The 20,405-nt window shown below is 37.5% G+C and overlaps 1 protein-coding gene across 2 annotated transcripts; it reads right to left on the bottom strand.

The window, feature by feature from the left end:
- Positions 1-943: 943 nt before the first annotated feature.
- On the bottom strand, positions 944-19,771 carry LOC117844189 (myosin-6-like). 2 transcript variants are annotated; one of them, XM_072292113.1, is made up of 39 exons: positions 19,416-19,771; positions 18,443-18,571; positions 18,008-18,151; positions 17,515-17,660; positions 17,282-17,438; positions 17,010-17,068; positions 16,732-16,891; positions 15,617-15,766; positions 15,400-15,536; positions 15,174-15,320; positions 14,973-15,074; positions 13,982-14,039; positions 13,801-13,902; positions 13,430-13,467; positions 13,229-13,355; positions 11,855-12,022; positions 11,642-11,773; positions 11,170-11,279; positions 11,025-11,085; positions 10,254-10,431; positions 9,943-10,148; positions 9,414-9,533; positions 8,913-9,011; positions 6,977-7,186; positions 5,989-6,128; positions 5,775-5,883; positions 5,242-5,277; positions 5,074-5,154; positions 4,803-4,973; positions 4,529-4,678; positions 4,030-4,203; positions 3,617-3,769; positions 3,472-3,542; positions 3,282-3,381; positions 2,819-2,875; positions 2,114-2,170; positions 1,939-2,019; positions 1,560-1,645; positions 944-1,483 (listed from the first exon to the last, which is right to left on the bottom strand). In XM_072292113.1, exons 1-39 carry the CDS (start codon positions 19,416-19,418, stop codon positions 1,369-1,371), a joined length of 4,524 nt encoding a protein of 1,507 aa, XP_072148214.1. In that variant the 5' UTR covers positions 19,419-19,771; the 3' UTR covers positions 944-1,368. The 2 variants fall into 2 exon arrangements, with proteins under 2 accessions (XP_072148214.1, XP_072148215.1); XM_072292114.1 differs by lacking the exon at positions 5,242-5,277.
- Between the last annotated feature and the right edge of the window lie 634 nt (positions 19,772-20,405).

Below are 20,405 nucleotides of genomic sequence, written 5' to 3' on the forward strand. Positions count from 1 at the left end.
TGAAAGATCTTTTTCCAAACTTTTGAGTTGGAAGATTTCAAATCCAAAAATGGGAGCGTGAAATTTAAAGGTTTATGTTCAATTTAGAAGCTTTTTATGAATAACTATACCATGTATTCTCAACCCCTAACTAAGCTCTTTGTTCATTGCCACAATTAAAATGCGCTCAAGGATGATACTATACCTTGATTATACCTTTCAAACTGGACCCATCACACCTCGATACTAATTAATTGCTTCATTTTTTGACCAAATAATTAATTGCTTCATTGGGGCATGTGTTTCCACTACTGTTGTCACACCTGTTCAGTTTTGAGCAACCAGCCAACCAAGCCTCAATTCCACCCATTTTCATGGCTCTTAATCAGCTAGAGTCGATCCGCTAAATGTCACAAATTTCCTGCACTTCGGTTGGATCTCCGGCCCAGTTTCAATTTTTGTTTAACTATATATGGTTCATGGAAGTCTCGTGAATTTCCATTACTACGCATCGTGGGAGCCAAAGGTCTGTTTACACCATTCACATTTTTGTATTTGGTTCATTTTGCGCTGATGTTCTTTGTAACTTGGGGTTGTGGGATGACAAATGCGATGATAATTCTGACATTGGATATATTCCGTCTTCAAAACTACAAGCATGTCGACAACAGTTGTGGACTTATGGTGCTACGTGACGTGAGTGATCCCGAAAAAGACTGCCAATATAAGTTCAGCAGCCGAAGCTCAATTTCGGAAAGATGACAATTAACACAGGTGATGCGCTGATCGTATGAAAAATCATCTTAGATCCAGTAAAAAAAACAGTTAAGCTACTAAGGCCATATACAAAACTTCTGCTCACTTATAACTGCGTACAAAGGTTTCAACCGTTTAAGGCTTGGGGCTATACAAGTAAGAAGCCGTAGTAAAATCATTCAACCTGGATGAAAGCACACAGAATAGATAATTCAGGAACGCATTAATTCCATAAAATAATAATTTAATAACTATACAAGTTATTCACATTTTCTGTAGAACCAAATCCGACCAAATTTGGATAAAAGAATGACTTTCAAAGGATTCCTAGCTGCTACCATGAGGAGCAAAATGTGGATTTCAACCTATGTGTACTGCACACATGCATTCCAGGAGGGCAGAACGAAAAAACCTATTCCCCACCCAACCAACTGAAACTTAAGACAACAACAGAATAACCTACCTAGACAAAAAAAAAATAATTACATAGCACAACTGGGATAATGGAAACCCATATTGAATTTACATCATCTGATGGAAGAATGAAGAATGCTGAGGTATCCGTGTATGCGGTTTTAGCCCATGCAGCAACATATGACGAGGAAAAGGATGTGTCTCTGGCCCTTTGAGGGCTCAGCTCTTCAAGAATTGAAAGGCAGGCATTGCAGTAAGTTCTTGTGGTGGGGTGACCCTCTGGAATTCTTTGGCATCCATAGAATCTGCTATCTCTTCAAGTGATATAGGCATGCTGCAACGAGTAACGGGGTAAAGTTAAGCATATCCTCAGAATTTCACAGGCAACACACAGTAAATCTTTTACACACCTAATTTCATCATCCAGTAAAAAGGTGTTCTCTAGAGTGTCCTGGTTCGATTCTTTGGTCATCGATGTTCGCATCTCCTCAAGGACCTACGGTCACCAAGCAAATCAATCAGTTCCCCTGTTAGTTGGCTGCTCTATGTTCTACGGATGGGAAAATTGCAATTCGAAGTGCAGAACCAGGAAACAGGCAAAATGATGAAAAGTAGTTATCAATTAGGTTCAAAACTGGGAGTGGCATTCCATATTACATGAGCTGTGGAATCCAACTAAATTTCCCATTTTGCAGAAATTGTGCGTATACCATTCCATGTGCATCCAGGGTGAAATGAAACTGAATACAAATATTATCTTTAAGCATTAAAAATAGATTCTCTTATTACCTCTTCTGACACGCTCTCTGTGTTATATTTGTCATCCCAGTACTGAGTGCATATTTTGTAGAGCTGCTGTACACTTAGTACCTACATGATACGGGAATAGATTTTGTTAGCTACCTAGTTAAAGGGAGGGAGGGAGGGAGAGGGGGGGGGGGGGGGGGGGGGGGGGGGCACTTACTGGGCAGAGATCGTTGACTATCTCATCGTAAGAAATCCTGAACTTTTTGAATATGACCTAGACAACATAAATATACCATCAGTATTCAAAATTCATCTTGCAAATCTTCAAGGAGCCATAAAATACAGCATAAACTGCCATAAATGCCTCTCCGTTAAATTTACCAAGTGGAAAAGGTCAGATCAATTAGGACCATCCGCAAACTAAATGAGTATTTAACACATAGCATCAAACTGGCAATGTATCGTAATAATATCCCAACTAAAGCGCCAGGGCCACCCACCTGGTGTGATGCGCTGCTGCTAACAGCCACACACACACCGTGCCTGCAGGTATGGCCACAAAAAGCAACCAGAACAGGACATTGGTATCTTCCTTTTCTCCAATGCAACAAAAAAAAATATTTCCATTCTAGGAAGCTATCGTACTCATTTCCTCTATTCAGGTATCATCTAAAAAGTGACATCTTAGACAATCTGGAAACAATGGAACTGCATTAAATGCCATGATATGTTTTACACTGACGATGACTAAGTAAAATATTATAGCTTTGTTATTACTTGTTTAACAACTTTTCTCTTCAGTTCTCACAGTAGCTAACCAATGTTATAACTTGATGACAATCTATAAGCATAGGTGTCAACGAATTGTTCAGGTGGTCTATCCAAGATAATAAAGATCATAACTAAAATAAAAATCACATACCAAGAAACCAACAGCTTGCCTGATATGCTTGAGTTCATCCAATGCAGATCCTGCATACTGTTAGCATTTAATAGTTAGGTGCAAGCAAAATAAAAAAATGCATACTTAATGTTAATTGTTGCACTTCAACATTCAGCCACAAGAAATACAAAAAATATAATAGCCCTGTAAAAAGCTAGCAAGATTAGAGGTAAATAACGGGGTTTTAAGTGTTAGATGCTAGAACGTAATGGACAATTTTGCTCCATGTCACAATCACAAGACAGCCCCTTTATTACATAGGATTCCGCAAACAGATATGCATCTGTTGGGTGCCATATGAATTCAAAACACATTTAACATTACAGATTTACTGGACTAATGCCAACTAAAAGAAAGGTTTCCAACAATGTGCATCCAAGGAAAATGGTACACAAAAAAGCTCAGATTTAGATGTATGGTGCAACTGCACATTTATGATTACCTCTGGCTTGACTTCTCCACACCATGCCTCTAGTTGTGCCAATCCTTGTTTCACATACTCTCCATTACTGAAAGAGCAGCACTCATGACGTACAAGAAGGCTGCAGAACAGTTTAGTGACATAGTAAGAAATGTATGCATCGAAGAAAAATAGCAAATCACTAGATAACTGGAATCAGCAGATAATTTACCTATTGAAAAGTTGTGCATTGATAAATGAGAAAACCTGGGTAAATATCTTCCGGATAAAAATAGATGGGACCTACAAGTTCAGCAGAATGTTTAGAATAAGATCCACTAGTAATGGGGAAGGTATGTTGAATAAGTTAAACTTACACAATTGTCTTGCAAAATTTTCAAGAGTTCATTCAAATTGTCAACCATGGCCTGCCAATAACTAGCTTGATTTGAAAATGAACGTCCCCTTGGCAAACTTGATGATCCAAAAGAACGCCCCCTCACCATACTAGCTTTCACAGTTCTTGGGACCTGCAGTCACAACATGATCAAAAAATTAAAGCTAATGAAAACACTAAACATGCTGCAAGTACATGTGGGTGAAGGCACTGAAACAGAAAGATCACTGGGAGCAGTAAATGTCAGCGTAGTCAATAAAAAATGGGGACTTTTCAAACAAAGGTGTACATTATTAAAGAACATTCTTATACATTCACATCCATAGTAGCCTAAAGTGTGTATGTGCAATCATATGACATGAGGTTACCAATAAAGATCACATGATAAGATACCTGAATAGCATATGACAGCAATGAAGAAAGATCTTTTTTCACATTGTCTCGGATCATTCCATATAAGCCTTCCACAAATGCTGTAAGTTGCTGCTTAAAAAGAAAAGCAGGATACTTGGCCTCGATTTGGCGCACAAGGTCCATATCAACAGTGATGTTTGAAGAGCGGAACACCTGAAAAAATGACAACAGCAGATGTGATCATCAAGTACTGACCTTGTAAAAGAGGAAAACTAAACTACAGCATGTTCAGATTCAGGACACATCTTGTCCTACAGATGCACTATGAAGTGTGGATCACAAAAAAATATGCCTCCTCAAACAAAAAAAAATGCACCAGAGCAAGGCATTCCGAATTATTGTAACCCCCACCCCCTTTCTACACTTTTGTTCGATCAAAACCCTTTATTTTGACAAGTGTACTAAAAAATTACAATACAGATTCTTGTCAAGAGGACAGACATGTGACTAGACTTCAAGAGTAATTGACAAAACGTACCATCCTCCCAAGGAATGATGATTGAGTCTGTGGTCTTTTCTGTGGACTAGTTCCTGTTGTGCCAGCAGCTTTTAGGCTCTTTTGAAGCATGATCAATAAAGTCGATGAATTCGATAACCAGTATGCAAGATCCTCATTGCTATCGTGTTTCTGAAATGAATACAATGTCAATTATTTGTGAACTAAATCAACTGAGACATACCAGGAACAAATGTTTATGGAACATGGGGTCCATGTAAAAAAACATACAGAATCAACACAAAGCAGAAAATACCTGCATTGCAGAACCAAAAATTTGAATAAGACGATCAAAAACACTAGTTTTTTCTGTTTCAAAGATCTTCCAATGCACAAGACACTTATATATGGTTATTGCAGCAACTGGCTTTCCTTCACTAAAGCCAATATTTTCACTAACACAGTTTATAAGTGCATCAACACTCTCCTGCAAGAAGTATATGGTTCAATTGAAGCTTCATATGTTATATTGTCCTGTAACTTCACTAAATGACTTAAAACATACAGAAATGAACATTTTAACATACATGCTGCTTCTCAAAAAAGGATGCTCTAGGCTGTGCAAAGCTCCCATATTCCTTGCGAGCTGGAGGAGTGCCATGAGGTGTCTGGAAATAATGACCAGATTAGATTTAAAAAAAGACAAAACTAGCAATTAGCAATTTAACATATTGTATAAGATAATTTCTTCTGACCATTTGTTCACTACGTGGACTGCCATTAGTCAAATTCTGCGAAGGTAGAAAGACAAATATTTCAGTAAGGCCCCGTTTGGATCATTGGAATTGAATTCCATCCTAATAATCATAATTTAGATACAAATTAATTAAGCTAATATAATTGTATGTGGAATATAGTTGTATATTATAGTTGGTGATATGGGAGAGATACTTGTATGCTGCACTTCTACTATAGAGAAGCGAGTCTAAGAGCGTGCTATAAGAATTGAATTCCATCTAATAACCATAATCTATAGAATCAATTTCCATCTCCCACCCCATGAATTTAAGATAGGCTTATATCTAAACTTTGGAAAGTTGTGGAATGCCACATTCCAACATAAATTAGCCTACTCCATTAAATAGATTCCAATTCCTTGGACCCAAACGGGGCCTAATAGAAATGTGTAACTTAAAATATAGTAAATGTGCAAAGTAGCAATATAGAAAACAGTGAAGGATTGGTACTAAAATGTTTGTATGACATGAGGAATGGAGAGACCACATACAGATTTTGGAGATGCATTCTCAGGAATTGTTCTAACAGGAGTACGCAACAGTGCCTGCTGCCGAAGTAATTGATTTTCTGCTTCCATAGTGGTTACCTTTTCTTGAAAACTACCCATCACGCAGAAGAAACAATTTTTAGAAGGTAATCAGCAAATGAACACATGTACATTATGCATCAACATCAAAAGAATTACATATGTAGACAATGCTGACCTTAGCACTGTGTTGGTCAGTTCATTTATCTTTGACTCAGCATCTGCAGCTTTATTCATCCACTCTTCCCTAGCTTTCTTCATTTCTTCAAACTTCTGTTCTGTTTCATCAATTTTGGTCTCAAGAGAGCCCACTAAAGCCTAAAAGTATAGAAGAAATACAAAGGACCATGTCACCATCTTTTGTCGTAAATCAAAGGAAAGATAGGAAAGAGGTAAATGAAAAAAAAAGGAAGAACAACAAGTTGATAGGGACAGATGATATCACAAGCCACAATGAAAGAACTAAGATGGGTTTGGCAGCACTTCTGATCAGAATTTTTTAGCTTTCCTAAAAGCAAGTTCTACTAGGAAAAGATGAGCATCACCATGACCATTTGTTAGAATTCACCAGATAAGTTTGGCCACTAAGGCCATCTATGAGTTAGTTGGTTCGAAGGTTGTAGTTAGTATTGGTGTAGAAACCACGTTGGGACACCATGGTAGGATAACAAATGTTTATTCACAGAAAAGCACTTGCAGATTAACAATTGAAAGTTGAATTAGACAATGCTTATTTCAAAGTTCTAGACCACTTAAGCTACTAGGCTAATTCACATCAACAATATTAATGCACATTACCACAACTCATTTTGGTTCCAAGTCTCAATCTACATGTGTCAAACTAAATTATTCCCACATAGGGATTAAAGTTTTCTGCCTTGATCAAGGTAGAAGCACGATTATGGAGGATCAGATGCTTGGGGGGCATAGCTCATTAGCATTTGCTCATAGTTGGAATATTGTGCTCTGGAAAGTGTACTTCAATTCTCACCACATAATGCGATGCAATATAGAGCCTTAAATCGTTCCTTAATGTAAACTATGAACTAGCATGGTGCATTTCTCTCACCCTTAAGGTTTTGATAATATTTTACCACTAGAGTTGATAGACAGAATAATGCAACAAATCCAATGCGGTGAACATAAAAATCATCTATCATACTTACCTTAAGATTCTCATTTTCAGCAGTGAGTTTATCAACGAGAGTTGTATCAACTTGAACCTCTGGTACTAAGGCAGCTTTCTCCAGTGCTTCTTTCGCATTTTCTTGTTCCCTTTTCAACAGATCCTTTGTCTCCTTGGACTGTAATTGTAGTTCCTGCAATTGTTGTTGCAACTTCCTATTTTCTTGTGTCTTAGCTTCTTCCATGTCACTCTGCAGGCAAGGTAGACGTAGATCAGGTACTTGCAACAGCATTAGATGAAGCAAACTAATATAAATGTCTATAGTGACCTAGGTTGTGCCTACAGTATAATCCATGTTACAGAGTTACATATATGTTTTAACTTAACATTATTTATGAATTAAGTTCGCCACAAAGTGTGAATCAATAGCTACTATAGTGTAGTAGTAATGCTATAATTCAAACAATAGATTAGCTAAGTTACAGTGATCATGGGATCATGAGTCATGACGAACCAATCTAAAATCTGCAAGTTATAGGCAACACTTCGAATGAAGTGTGGCTAAAAAGGGAAATTACAGTGAATCAATATAATAAAGTGTCGCCAACAAGGAACAATTACAGTAGGCATGTAAGATGGTCGTCACCAACTCCACTCAATGCTGGTTCACTTCCTAATTCATATCAAGTAATGTTTGCGTATTGAGTAAACAAAATGAGCTAATGAGATGTTTGGATCCAGCCAAACTGACCCACTTGTATCCCTAGATTACAATTAGCTTCAAACTGGACTGGAACTGGAAAGGAACTAGTCAGGTTTAGAAGTTCATCTTATAGCATAGAATGATAAATAAAATAATAATAGGTTAAGCAAATATGCAAAACCCAAATCCATTAATGTGCTTAAGTGACTGTATTTTCAATACCTTTCAGACAAGTTGAGAGTCTTTAGGTCATTAATTTACATATGTTGCATAGTCACAATATTAAAAGGTCAGTAAGATTGTTCGAGAAAAAAAAGGTCAGTAAGATAAAGAAAAGGTTCATCGAACATAACGGCTTTCTTGTTCAAATCAAATTAAAAAATCCTATCGAATTGCCACTCTTCACATCATACATGCTACTTCTTGTTTTCATATGAGTTTTGGCTTAAGAAAACAATTGAAAAGCAAAATTCATTAACCAAATGCACAAGTTATCAAAGTCAAACTCCAAGTTCACAGCAAGCATATGCATATTTACATTATGAAGATCCAACAATATATTTAGGACTCTTTGTAGCTTCTTGATTGAGTATAAAACCATCTCAACAAAAAGAAAAGATAAACAGTTAAAGAAGCATCAGATATTGCACAGTTAAAGAAGCACCAGACACTGCATAGAAACTGAGTGACAGATTTACTGCTGTCGTGCATCTTTTTCATAGCACTCGCAATTTTGACCCGGCAATGTAATAACAGAAAGGCCCCTCCAAAATGTTTATTAGACTTGCATTTCTTGAGTGGACAATTATTGGACTAACACGTCCTTCATCTGCTGATCCTGTGTGCTTCAATATTTAATGACCACTGTCTCATAAAAACATTGCTTTGTTCCACTAGAAACCATTCTTTGTTGTATTTGATGATCTAGACTTGTGGATATGCATTAAAAGAAGCAACAGGGGACACCATTCCCATATTAAAGTTGTCTCTTGCTACCTCATTAAATTCATTAGATTATTCAATAATCCATCACAACCAATCAATAATGAGACTTAATCTTGTATATTGTAATACATAATTACAGGTTAAAGGACAAAGGTGCACATTTTGAAAATAAAGGTATATTTCTTCTTGAAATCTTCTCACATCTAATTAAAATAACACCTTCAAATTCCAAACATATTTAGTAAGAAGTGTGGTAGTATTTACGAAATTAGCAAGTGTAAATCAAACATATGCCCATATGCAAAAATAAAGTAACCCAGAACTTTACCCTGATGCGTTTCTCTAATTGCAGCCGCCAGGTGAGCTCCTCCACTTGCTTCTCTAATTTATTCTTGGCAGCTTGGAGAGCGCCAGTTTCTTTAGCAGCCTGAAAATACAAGAAATCACGAAAATGATTATATTGTTACTTTAACAATGATGACTTATCCAAACTCTGACTAAGCTTTCATTGTAGATCTAGGCTCCGGAGTACCAGAAGTGTGACAGCTAGATTTATAGCTTAGGTGCGCTTGACCATAAAGAGTTGGCCTATAAATCAGGGTTGGCCCATAAAGACATGACCTCCTTTTTGTGTGAATACCCAATTGTCAATCAATAAACATTTTTCTCGAAAACATCAACAAAAACATCATAACGAGTACACCTTCATTGATAATCAGCTGGTGACTTATGTTATGTATAGACATTGTAATTAAAAAAATACTGCAGCAGCATGCCAAAGAAAAATACAGTAAAATATACTCAGGCCATATGCATTGGTGCTTCTTACCATTTTAAGTTTCCGAAGTTCTTTTCTGGCCACTCTTCCTCTCCAAGCACATTGGGTAGTAATAGATGCCTTCTTCAAGCTCATGTATCGGGAACGTGCCGCATAACTACGCCAGAAACTCTGTGGAGGAAAAAAATCAGTAAAAGTGATGTTAAAATATCATATCATAAGTGAAGTTAAAGAGTGATTAGTAAGAAATGGATGCAGATGCATAGGTTTGAACTGCAATATTTTGTTAGATAATACCTGAAGAAATAAAGGTAGTCAAATTTTTTATTAAAAATAATCTATTTGGAATTCCAAACTTAAGAATTTATTTATAGCTTGGAGTCAACACAAAAGAAAGTACTAGAACTTGTATTTAATAGGAAAATACTCTACTTTTTCGTGAAATGCAAGGTTCAGAAAAAGATATAAAAATCCTCGGGTAAACATCGTCAGTTTTAGTTAATATTTAAATATGCATAAGAATTTTGACTGGAAATTAGATACTTCCAAATAAACTAAAAAGGAGACCTGGAAAACATACCTGAATAATCACCGCAGCTTTTGTTTGCAGACGGAAATGGAGTTCCTTGCGAGCAGCCATACCACGTAGACCAGATTGGATAGTAGTTGATGCAGAACAGAGATTTCTGTAGTTCTTCCTTGCAAAGTGCATACGATAGCAGGTTTGTATTGTCAATGAAGCAGCCTCCCTGCGGAGATCTTCATAATAATGTCTTGCAATTTGTCCTTCAGTAATCAAAGTTCAACAATCATTATCTCCACTTCGGAATCAGAGAGAATACTAAAATATGTTTCTTTCTAATTTTTCAGTGCTATTACAAGAAGATATACCTCTGCAAACAGCCTGAAGCTGCGTAGCAGATATTCGTAGTTGAATGAAATTTTTGCGAGCTAGGTAAGACCGAACTTTTCTCTGGATTTTGGTAGCAGAACGGCCCAACACCTCAGTTCTCAGAGCATCTAACTCAGCCATTTGACCAGCCCGCAGAAACACTTTAGTTTTCCCTATCTGTAAATTGTACATAAGAATATAAGATATATAAAAGGTACTTAAAACTAACATAATAAAGTTAGAACTTCAGAAGCAGCAACTTATCCAGACAAGGATAACGGTTGAATTGCACTTATTGTTTCTCTTATAAGTAATTCTTATGATCCATTTAACAATATACTACATGCAAGGTAGTTCTCAAGCTTATCTCAGAGGAATTACAATATTTTCTTCTCATGATATCATGACAACAGGCCCATTGTTTGGGTTGAAACTGGACCAGTGCTTAGCCATCAAACTATACAACTAGAACCAACTTCTGTCATGGAATCATACATACAGAATACATGACTTACAATCTTTTTATAATATTTAGAGCAACATAAATGCTGAAATAAAATTAAGTATACTCCATTCAACTAAATCTGCTAATCAGAGTGGCCTTTTCAGTGGTTACAAGATTACGGGAGTGAAGGATATATGTTGTAAGCCTTCATAATAGAGGGAAACAGTAGAGAAGATAAAGAAAGACCAAATCTAGTAACTGAAAAAATAAAAGTGATTTGATTTAAAGACATCAAAACTACACATTTCACCAACCAGAAGCTAACCTGATAGCCTGTGAGATTGACTTTCTCAAGAAGCATGTTTGTAGCAGTAACTTCATCATAACTGCCAATGTAACAGTAAGGACAAGATGCAAGGCTAAAATGTAACCAAAATGCAAAATACTAGATCAAGATAGTCTAGATTTACCTTTCACCAAGTACCTCAGGTAGTAAGACGCCAAAACGATCAACAAATTCATCAAATCTACGCCTCGTTGGATATCCTAGACAGCTTATCCGTATTGCCTCTAATACTCCCTGTTTACAAGGTTAGATAATGTATCAATTTAACATCTCTATCTTCAACAGTTAGTTAATATAAACTGCAACAAGAACAAGATTTAACAGCACAAAATCCCTGGTAATACTGCCACGATGTGTACAACTTAATACAACTGGAAGTCAAAATGTTTTAAAAATACCTGTATTTTGCTCTGTTCACATGATTGTCCTAGGTCCTTATTACTTAAAAATCTATATGGTGAAATTTGAAAGAAGGAAGGCACATAGTTTGAAACAGTTTTATTCTACCAGTGAAAGTCTGGCTTTATATTTTGATTCGACCTTTTTGTCCATAAAAATATGTACTTCCAGTGAAATAACTCAGAACAATGTCTTACCCCACATCGAAGTTGCTGGAGAACATTACTGTTCTCGAAAATTGCTGGCTTGAGAACATTATTGGGCTTTATGCAGCGGATGTAATGTGGTTCTGTTGCACTCAGAGTTTCAAGCAAAGATTGTAGTTGTTGCTGCGATGTTACCAGAAACGGTAAATTTCCTGATATGGAAGCTACACAGGTTTATGTCTGACAAGCAATACACTGTTTTACCTTAAAGCTCGAACCTATTGATGTAAATTTCGTGGATTTAGTTGATTGTTCAGAAGGTGGGAAAAGACTTGAAACGAATGAACATCTAGAAGCATTTAACAAAACTTGATGCTCGTTCACAGCATAATCAATGTTCTTATCCAAGAATAGATCTGTTTGATATGTAACCTGCAAAAGAAGAAAATGATGATTATAACGTGTGTACCTTGCACTCTGTCCCAATTATACAAAGATATTATGGCACCACAAAACTAATTCATCTCCAGGTTAAATGAATGGATCATGTGCAGTAAGTACATTTTCTTGCCATGATGGGGACAAAGCATATGCTGAAAAGTTTGTTACTAACATGTTAGAAAAAGGACAACTCAATTCTAAACCTACATCTGTTAATCTATAACTAGCGTTTATGCATCCATCCACCTCAAAACATTGGTGCATGTACATTTCAAAACATGTACACCTGGAAAAACATATATGTATGTGCAGTTGTCTACTATGTAAAAAGAAAAAAAAAGAAAACATGATGTACATGTACACCATGACCTCCCTTTCATCACATTTTCTTCTGGTCCAATGCATATCTGATTATATTTTGCCCAAATTTACGAATGTGTTACATGACACGACGTACATGTATATGTTCTTTACTCAGAATTATTTTTAAGTACAACATAGGTTTACAAGAACTTAGGTTCAGAAAAATTGTATCAATTAGAAAATGGTTACTGGTTTTAACCAATCAAAATTTCACATGTTGATGATCTTTGCATATCCATTTATCCTATTCAATAATGGCAAGTCCATAGATCAGAAACCTTCTTCAGCAGCCATTAAGATTTTGGGCTTCAAATTGATAAATGTGAAACTCAACAAAATTTACAGTTGCCAATCCAATTATAGGACAGAACTATCTTTTGTTATTGTGGTACTCAATTATATCATCCCTCTATGTCTATGATGCTCCTACTAATATAGAATTGTATTTTTACAACAAATAATTAAAACTTGTTGAGCAAAAACTGGTATGATTGGTTGAGCATGGCCATTTCACATATGGCATCTGACAAACCCTACTTGTATTCACAGGTTACATGTGTAAAGGTAGACTTATTGAGTTGCAACTATACACCATGTGTGGATTGACATTTTTTGCAGGTTATAAGACTGCCAAGTTGTAACCCACTACCTAGGACCAGTTTGTTGTTTGCATTATAACATATAATATAATACATGCGACCACATGTGTCACTGTCACAAGTACGTAATTAAAGCATCATGTATCAGCAGTGGCAGACCAATTATGTTCTACATAGCGTGAAAAATTATTCTTTCAAATGATAGTAGGGCAGACAGAACAAATATGCTACTTACATTTCCAGCGTAGTGATGAATAGTGAAATCAGACCGCGAGAATTTAGGCCTACTGAAGTGTGGGTTCCCCTTAAATTTTTGATAAAGCTTTTCAGCAAATATTTCATGGGTTGAATTTCGCAACATGCTGAAGCACAAAACAAGACAATGTTATAAAGGCTCAGGACTACAAACAAAACAAGATATTCACGGCTTACTTACCAAGTCTCATCCAGTAGAGCAATTATACCCCCTGGTTTCTGTATTCAAAGAAATCAGAAGTAAAAAAAAATGCAATCTCATAGCATATCTAAACCGCAATGGAAATTAGTAACTAGTATTTCTGGATGGTGAAAAATGCACATGGTACTCAGACCCATCCAGTTTACTAAATAATTACGAGTACCAGATAATTCTACATTCAATCCTAGGTTTCATGAGTCTAAAAGTAGCTAATAGAGACAATAACTGGCTGAAGGTAGATGAAAGAAAATATCGTGTATTCAAGCTAGTGCCGAAAACAGATCATATAAGTGCAGAAAAAAATATTGATAATAAAGAAAACACTGCATAGGATATGGTATGTTGTTCACCTTCTCAATAAGATCAAGAATTTCTTGGTTGTCCACAAACTGGATATAACTCCAATCAATTTCTTCCTTTGTATATTCTTCTTGTTCCATCTTAAACACATGCTGCTCATGGAATATATACAAAAGATGTCAAACATAGAATGCAGAACATTATCAAGAAATGAGATTTCCTTTCTCTAACCTGATTAAAGTGTTGCTGCAGCTTCTCGTTAGTTAAGTTGATACAGAACTGCTCGAAACTGAGGCATAGCAAAACATCACAAATAACTTCAATCTTTCATATCATCAAAAGGTGACAAAATGGTTTCTTGTCATACAGCACCAATTACTAAGTAGAGATGAAAGATCAAAGTCTCTTAACAAGGAGAGCATATAACTTCATATTTTGCTATGCAGTTACTGTAACCAGTGCAGCCATTAGCTGCATAAACTACATGCAACAGCTAAAAAGAAGAGAACATATTACAGCCAAATTTCGTACCAAGAGACCCCATTCATGTCAACTACATGATAATAGTTTCCATCAAGGTTTTCTTCTTCTTTGGGGCAAGTGTTGAGAGTACCATCCCTACAGGTCCTTTTTTTTCCATTTCAATCTATGTAATTACCATGCTTTCGATATGTGAATTCGATTCAGTATGTTTCAGATATGTGCTCACATATATGAAATAAAATGAACTCAACATGCACATTGAATGATTCTCACAATGCGCAGTATGGTCTGTAAAAATGTTGCAACCGAAAAGTCAACTCTAGACAAAAGTAGATTAGGAGAAAAGTTCCTAAGATACGATGACATTACAACAAGATTTTAGTTAAAATGCAGAAAAATTGTGTCCTTTTTCTAAGCACATCAAGATCATTGTTTTCAGTAATATGCTGGCATAGTATGATATATGTGTTGCATAATCAACCATTTCCATTTTGAACTAATTCCCAAGACTTGAGATACGCAATGAAACAAATAATCCTAATACAAGATAAGCCATTTTTCTTCAAAATAGATTGATCAGCTTTGTATTGCGGAAAACATAATTGAACATGTTGAGCCCGCTAAATCACTGATTTCACTATCCAATAAAAAATCTTGCTGCTGTTATGTTATTACACTCTATTAAAGCAGTGGTAAAGATAAACAGATGATTAAATGCAAAGGCATACCAGTTAAGCACCTGTTTGTCTTGAAACTCTCAAAACCATATATATCCAGCACACCAATCAAAAGCTTTGAGCTTAAATCTTGTCCGATTGAAGTATTGATCTTATTTACAAGCCTAAAAACAGAAACATAATGTGAATTTTCTTTTGTGCTAAGGAATTAATATAATAGAAAGCAACATGACAATAAACTACTGACTAACGTGAGCACTTACCAATCAAACAAACGAGAGTAAACAATTCTGGCCAATGCATCTCTACTAAGAGCTGCTGCTCGCGCATCTAAATTTTTCACGATACTTTCACCACGTGTTGCCATAACACGCTTACACAAAGATTCTTCAAGAGCCTTTTCGTCACACCTGCAAAATGTTGTCAAATGCATGTCTCACCAAAGGCGAAAAATAATATTATCGAGGGAACACAAGAAAGGACCAATACATGAAAAGCTCCGCAGCTGTCTTAAGATGGAACTGGGATTTTTCATCTTTGGGTACAGAAGAATCTGCTTCGCTCCCTTCTGAAAATTCCACGTTGCCCAAATGAAGAATAGCAGCTACAACTCTAAATATTGCATCCTGCATGAATGCCACCCGAAGTTGGAAGCAAATATTTAATCTTTCAAGTGAACTAAATTAATTTCAACCCTTGTAGTTACCTGTTCATCCGAACTAATGCCCACAATGTCCATTGCCCTCCTAGTTATGATATATTCTGAGGCATCATCCATCGCATCTAGTTTAATGCAACTAGACTGGTTAAGATAGTGAAATGATGCGGCGTCTCCTAATTTATATCTCTCACGGTCCTGCAACAGCACAATTTTGAGCCCAGATCAATAGTTGCAGACTACAGACTCAATTAGATAATAAAGCTAAACAAATAATAACAAAAGGTTATGTTAAAGAACAATTACAGCAGTCATGTACCAGGAAGAATTACAAGTGCAAAGTGCAGTGTATTACATATATTGTGTTTGCCATTAGATGTATGAAGCTTTCAACAACAGCCCAAGTGATAGCTTGGTTGGTACCGCCACCAATTGAGAGGCTAACCCACCCAGGCTGGGACCTGGGTGCTTGCAAAATACGGTTACCTCCCTGAGAACTGGTTTCAGCAAGTTTCTAGACAGCCAGGGTTCGGTACTCCCCTTATTTAAGAATGCAGAGAGCAGCATGACTTCTCCCCATGGTCGAGTTTTTTTCTTAACAACAGGTATAACAATTACTGAGAATCTGGCATATTGGCTGCTAAAGTGGTGAGTGAGTAATCATAACATGATAATCTCTAACTGCAGAGATTTTATGTATTAATAGCATTTAGAACCAATTTGGGGTTTCATGTACAAAAGTTGTCCAGATATCTGCAGTATTTATTTTGAAGTAATATAGTTCCACAATGTTCCAGCCCTAGATACCCCAACTTGATCCTTTTTATGCGTCAAAAAAACTAGTACTAGCATGTCTTTCTGCTTACTGAGGCTCTTGAAAAGTGTTGAAAACTTGTAACACCTCCAAAGTTTAAGTATCCTTCTGTTTAAGCCTGGGGGGCTGATTGCCTAGTAGTTAAACTTCTAGTCGCTAGTTTCTTTTTCAGTTGTCATAACTTTTGTTTAGCTCTCAAGACTTGTGTAATTTCATTGCTTATCAATAATGAAATTCAGGTTTGCCCGTAGTGGAAAAAAACATGTACAAAGCTAGCAAGATAGTAATTCCGCATATTTTGTTACATTGTAGTTCAGAATATGATTTGTGGCCATGTTGAAACTGTTACCTCAGGTGGTGCAGAACATAGCATGTAAAAGCAATGATAGTTCCTTTCTGGGTCAGATATTTGACAGACACGAGATCTTTCAAGGAGGTAAGTCCTTATGGCAGCTCCTGAAATCTTCCCATTCTGGTCAAACTGGATCTCAACAAATTTGCCGAAACGACTGGGCAATAAGATAAAAGGAAGCCATAAACTAGAGGAAAAATTAAACGCTGCACTAAATAAGCAAACTGTAACTACTGAAAACAAAGAAAAGAGTACGTGCTATTGAAGTTCATTACCTCGAATTGTTATTCCTGACTGTTTTTGCATTTCCAAATGCCTCAAGAACAGGATTGGACTGTGTCAAACAAACAGATAGATTGGATAGCATAAGACACTAGAATGACATCAAAGATTGATGAAATACGAATTTGATGCAATCGTGCGAAACGATCAGCTTGCTTCTTTATGCACATTCCAAGATGCCAACTCGTAATCCTTATATCTAGTATTTTTAGTTGCTAATATGCCCAAGAGTAAGGAGACCAATAGAACTAATGGGAGCCCTCACCTCAAGTACTTGTTGTTGCACTGACCTTCCTCCAGATTGAGCTTTGCCACCCATAAATGCAAGATACTGCATAAGACTTTTAGTGCTTTCTGTCTTACCAGCTCCACTTTCGCCACTCACTAATATGGCTTGGCTTTTACCATAATTAATCATAAGCCTGTGTGGCCGATACGTCAGATACATGCACCATAATTAATGCACAAATTACAAGTTTTTTTTGTGCTGAAACACACCTATATGCATGGTCCGCAATGGCAAAAGGATGGGGACTCAGCTCGCCGAATTCTGCTCCTTTATAAATTCCCATCATGTGATTGTTGTAAAGGTGGGGAAGTCTTTGAAATGGATTGACAGCTATTAATATGTTCCCCGTATAAGTCTACAAGGACAAACAACTTTAAGCCATTAGATCAGGCCAAAAAGGTTGTTCAGTAGAGTAGAGGATATCATAAAACATACAGTTACAATGTTGCAGAATTTCAAACTCTTCTAACATAGAAACTAGAAACAGTAAACACCATTACAGTAACATCGGCAATTGAAACATAAACACAATAGAGGCAGGAGGTGTAATTTGAACAAGTAATTCTACTATCATCCTAGAGAACGTATAAGAATAAAAAATTTAGTGCAACCAAGAACTCATAGAGTCATAGGACTGGATCCAAGCATGCATGAATAAATTTCATAAAAAGAAGAGCTGATATATTGAATAACTCAACTTACATATATTTCATTCATTGCATATCTAGACTTCAAGTTTTGTAGAACCCCTGGTTCATTTAGATAAGCCAGCCTCGTCATATCCTCAACACCACAGCGCTTCGCTTCTGCATCCTTAGGATACACACTCGAGACATTGGCAGTAACCTGTAACCAAAATATGAATATTTTTACTTTCATTTATCATTACCCATTTCCTTCAATAAGTTAATTTACTATTATAAGCTATAGGACTGTATTCTGGCAGTCATGAATTAACAGTTTCAGACTCAAAAGCAATTAACATGAGGCATTAAAAAGGAACATTAGGATGAAAGTGCTGCAAAAGCCCCAGTTAAGCATGAATAGAACATGACGCACCATTAGGACCACACAAACTACCAAAAGGTCAATTTGGGCGGAAAAGAAAAGGAAGCTATCATGGAATTAGGAGCTGACCTTCTTCCCAGAACTGCAATTTATTATTAATTCATCTCCCTGGACCTCCTCCACCAGCCCATCAATCCAAGCCACATCAGCATCCTCAACCCAAACTTGAGAACCCACTGTAAAACGAACTTTGGATGCCTGCAACAGAAAACGCACAAGCACACGAATGTCAGTTGACCAGTGATTGTGGCAAACTGAATAATACAAAGGACAAGCAAAATAGATAGTAACAACTGACAATATCTCAATCCAAAAATCACAACCAGGAGCAACATATACTGATGAAATAATAGTCAACAAGTTCCTGAATATCAAATCCTTGCATTGCGTTTGAACTTACACGTGCAATATGAAGGTCCACAATTGGTGATAACAAACACATAGACTAAGTTTCATTCTCCAAAGAATAAAATTTAAACTAAAAGAGTGAAAGAAATTTAGAGAACATCAATAGACATCGTCCCATGATTTAAGGACCTCTGATTTAAGTGCCTATGTTTGCACATTGATTTCAAGTCGTGAAACGCCAAACAGAGTACAAGGGCCCTGATTTTTCTCAATTGATGCTGGCTCACCAACATCACATTCACATAAGCCTATATCATGAGATGATCAGACCCCACATCTAAGTAAGAGAGAGCCTTAGTGAGAAAAACTGGATGCAATCTATCACAGGGCAGAGTTTGAGCCTGAAGCCAGAGCACCAGCCTCGCCACATTGCACAATCACGGTCAGAAGGAAGGACAGCAAACAGCTCTTCATTTCATATCCTATAGATACCATTTCCTGGAACAACGCCGGATTCCAATAGATGATTATCTCAATGATGTGGGGACACAGCTGCTCCAACTAAACGAGATCACAAGGTGCCGGGAAAACAAAACACCACAAACCGAGCGGCAATTTCAGCGCGGCCGATCCCCAACGCGCTACTACCCAATCAAACAAGCACAAATCCGATCAGGCAAATCGTAACCAGTACCATTCCGCCGGCGGGGTCGGATCAAGCCCGGCGGCGCCGAGGGCGAAGAGGTGGCTCCGCTGGCGCGATCGCCGCCGCCGCCGTCCTCCCGCGCGCCGCCGCGAAGGGGAGGAGTTGGCGCCGGAGTGGCCGCCGCGCGAGCCCAACGCGGGATCGCGCCGCCGCCGCCGCCGCAGGGTGGGGTGAGGCCGAAGGCCGCGAGATCGCGACGTGGAGCGTGCCGCTAGATTTGGATTCGGACCTCTGTGTTTTCGTGTGTGTCTGTTCGTTTTTCTCTCCCAGGAAGGAAGGCGACTAGCGAGCCGCGAGCAGGCGAGGGCGACGACCGAGTCGACGGGGACGGAAGAGTTGGGCACGAGTGGGAAGGGGGGGAACGGGAGTGGCGAGATTATACAAAACCGAGGAGAGGAAGGGAAACTCGCGCGCTGCTGCGGCACGGCTCGGCTGTCAGTCTCAGCGCCGCGCCGGGCGCTGAAAGGTGGGGCCTCAACAGCGAGCAGGGTAGCTGGACTCGGCTCTTTCATTCCTTTCTTTTTCTTCGTTTTATTTATTAAATTATTAAATGATTTCCCTTACGTGTAGTACTAGTATGCAGCAGTGTAGGCTGTGCAACTGTTTTGTGCGTTACTCTTGCCTGATTAAAAAATTGCAATGCATTCATTTTGTCTTTCCGGAAAGTAAACAGTCTTCCTTCATATTTAATTTGACTGCCATAAAAAATAAAACCTGTCGACCACGGTCGTAGTCACGTATGCAAAAATTTGCATGTGGCGCTTAAGATCCAGATGCACGTGAATTAAGACCTTTTTTCTTCTAAAACAATGCACCCTCACATATGCACACACATTCATCTCTACAAGTGCATACAAGCACATTCGAGACACTGGTACCGACACATTTTGAAACTAGCGAAGGCACCACTTGTATCCGAAAATCATGTCGCCTACTACTTGTAAAAATAGTGCAGTTAATTTATGTAATAAATCCACA

This window comes from Setaria viridis, chromosome 2 (assembly GCF_005286985.2).
Source record: "Setaria viridis chromosome 2, Setaria_viridis_v4.0, whole genome shotgun sequence".
Taxonomy (NCBI): Eukaryota; Viridiplantae; Streptophyta; class Magnoliopsida; order Poales; family Poaceae; genus Setaria; species Setaria viridis.

What these genes read in the sequence shown, in the direction of transcription:
- LOC117844189 (XM_072292113.1), bottom strand. An exon ending in TATGTTCTGCACCACCTGAG is followed by an intron (nt 15,767 to 16,731) that starts GTAACAGTTTCA and finishes GTGCTGTTGCAG; the next exon opens with GACCGTGAGAGATATAAATT. An exon ending in AAATTTTGCAAGACAATTGT is followed by an intron (nt 3,543 to 3,616) that starts GTAAGTTTAACT and finishes CTGAACTTGTAG; the next exon opens with GTCCCATCTATTTTTATCCG.